The sequence below is a fragment of the Caenorhabditis remanei genome, chromosome IV (genome assembly GCF_010183535.1).
Source record: "Caenorhabditis remanei strain PX506 chromosome IV, whole genome shotgun sequence".
NCBI lineage: Eukaryota > Metazoa > Nematoda > Chromadorea > Rhabditida > Rhabditidae > Caenorhabditis > Caenorhabditis remanei.
Genome location: NC_071331.1, coordinates 4,632,420 through 4,635,294, shown reverse-complemented (window position 1 = coordinate 4,635,294; position 2,875 = coordinate 4,632,420). Strand labels below are relative to the sequence as shown.

The 2,875-nt window shown below is 39.8% G+C and overlaps 1 protein-coding gene across 1 annotated transcript; it reads right to left on the bottom strand.

The window, feature by feature from the left end:
* Window positions 1-315: 315 nt before the first annotated feature.
* On the bottom strand, window positions 316-2,297 carry GCK72_012429 (uncharacterized protein; the record flags this gene model as incomplete). The annotated part of the gene is made up of 4 exons (XM_053729106.1): window positions 316-879; window positions 930-1,058; window positions 1,581-2,026; window positions 2,153-2,297. 4 exons carry the CDS (start codon window positions 2,295-2,297, stop codon window positions 316-318), a joined length of 1,284 nt encoding a protein of 427 aa, XP_053583878.1.
* Window positions 2,298-2,875: the final 578 nt, after the last annotated feature.

Here is a 2,875-nt window from a genome sequence, read left to right as displayed (position 1 = left end):
TCAATTCCTTGCTGTTTTCAACTAACATTCGTGTCTCTTTCACTTTACATGTATTGCTAAAAAAAAAGAAAAAATCCTTTAAAGCCGTTGACTGTAACATTGGTTGTGATAATAATTCGAAGAATCACATTTTTGAAACCGTAAGCTGCATCATTTTAAGCAATTAAACAGACATGCCGTCAAGCAACAAAAAAACTAATTTTCCCTGAATAATTGCGTTGCTTTGAAACCGAAAATTTTACATTTCTATTATTTTTATTCAAAGAAATCCAAATGAATCAAAATTAAACCAATTATTCAATTAACTCAATTAACTCAAAACTTATAGTTCTGCTTCTGTCCGAAGCTGTTCTCATCCCATGGCTGATTCGATGGTCCTGGAGTGGCCGTGAGCGGGTATGGGTCCTGTTGCCAAGAGTGTAGCGGTGGTAGATTATTGTATTGAGAATTCAGATCCATATTAAAAGAAATTGGTTCCATTTTAACATCGCTGGATGGCCCTCGAGTCATTGATGAGTTCCAAAACTGATATTGATTCTGAGAATCAGAAGTAGACGCTCCTCCGGATGTGTAATTCATATCGAATCTGGAATTTTCGGGAGTGGGCTCCTTTTTAATTAACGGTCCTGGAGTTATCGATGAGCCCCAAAACTGATATTGATTCTGAGAATGAGAAGAGACTCCTGAATCCCTTCTAGAAGTTGGTGACTCAATTGACGACGCCACTGTGCTATTCATCGACGAAATTCCAGAATCCCATGTTGAATCCTTTTCTGAATTCTCCACAACATCCTCCTTAGAATCCTCCTTATAATCCTCCTTATAATCCGGTCGAGCGAATGGATTCTTGTTTGTTTTCAATTTTCTGACAGCTTCGTTCTAAAACAAAAAATTTTCTTTAAAATCTGAAAACTAAAAATAAATTTTACCTTGTAACCAGTGACCGCAACGAATTGTGTCTCCTTGAACACGAATGATTTGAGGAATTTCTTCTCGGTAGATTGCATATAGTAGACTGATAGTATGGGGGTGTAACGGCAGTGGCTGGTGACGAAGAGCTAAAAAATACAAATTTAAGATTTTGCGTATTTGGGAACAGAATCGGATTCAGTACGTTGAGAGCTTTCATAAAAGTATAATCATGACGTAGTTTGGAAGAAATCGGGTCTCGCCACGAAATGCTACAGTAATACAGTGTTTTCGCGTCGAGACCCAGAATGAACGGAATATATTCATGATTATACTTTTCCAATTGGTCCTGACGCACTAATCACGAATACATAAATTTTAAACCGCTTTGATCCCACCACGAAAAGTTACAGTACCCCAAACATCTAGATTTTCGTGGCGAGACCCAACATTTTCAAAGTGTACAGAAATAGGTCATGATTATACTTTTTTTGCACCGTTTCATATTATCTCATCTAATTTTGTCAGAAAAAAAAAGAAAAAAAAATTGCCGCAAAAAAAGTTCGAACTCGGGGGGAGCAGATTCAAAAACAAGGTTGTTAACCACTACACCAAACCTTCGCCATATGAGAACAAGTGGAAAAGTGAGCGAAGAAAGGAGGGTGACTCACCGAAATATTCTTGTTTTGATCTGCCTTTGGTTTTTGTGATTCTTCCTTATCTTTTCCTTTTGTATTATATCTTCTAATGCTCTGGATCCTAGCGTTTTTGAAATTGACACCTCCACCCATGACTCCAGCAAATATCTCATTACTCTCCAAATCTGCCTTCACACTTTTCCCAGTCTCTTTCCACTCGCCACCTCTGTATTCCATCAAATAATTCTTGTTGACTCGTTGGAGTTTCAGCCCAAAAATGTAATTTGCTGAGTGCGGGAGACCAGCGACGTTGTAGTGGAGAGTGGGGAAGATTTGACGTCCGTTGGGGAGGGTGACCATCTCGTTATCCAGTACATGAAACGCTTTCCACAGTTTTGAGTCGTGCAGTGTGACTTTAATGGCGTCCGGGTTGACTGGCTCGAATGGGGTTTGGACGGGAGGCGCGGGAGGATTGTAGTCTGAAACATATTTCTACTTACTGGCTCTACACACCTCTTACAACTGCGCTCCACCGAAATCCCCATTGAAAAATCTCACAATTTTCTTCGGGTTCGGTAGAGCGCGGTTGTAAGACGCTAACTCACTATTCACATATCCTGTCTGTGTCCAATACTGATTTGCGGCATACTGTAAGTAGTCCTGGTTACCGTGCTGCCCGTTGGGATTTGCCTGCTGATTTTGAGCCGCCACTGGGTAGTTGTGTAAGTTTTGGTAGTAGTTGGGGTACATTACTGAAAATTGTTATGTATGGTTGGGGAACGGAAACACGTTATTAAAAAATTAATAAAGTGAAAAGCTGATATCATCGACATGAAACAATTTTTAATTAAAAAAAATTGATTGAACCCTTATGTCGCAAGAGAGTAAGACAAACGGGCTCTACCAAACTAGAGTCAATAATTAAGCGGGCAACAAGAAACCGGTATATCAAAACAAAAAACCATTTTGCTAGGACAGTATATTACTGTTGCAGGTCTATTAGTTTAGAAATTTTTTTCAGTGGAAAATAATGAAACTTCTCAGGTAATTTTTGGCACGAAGTCGGCATGTATATAGGAGTTTGCCATGAGTTTCTGGAGTTAGCCGTGAAAATGGCAGTTAGCCGAGGTATATGGCAGTTAGCCGGTGTGGCACCGAAATGGGATGGAAACGGCAAATAAGGTCAAGAGGGCGAGTATCCGGCATCTAGGTGGCGTTTGGCAACTAACCGGCGCCCATGTGGCGGATTGGTGCTAGCTTTTTTATTTCTAGCTTTTTTCGGTTAAACCCCGCACAAAAAATATCGAAATTACCAAAAAAATTTTGAG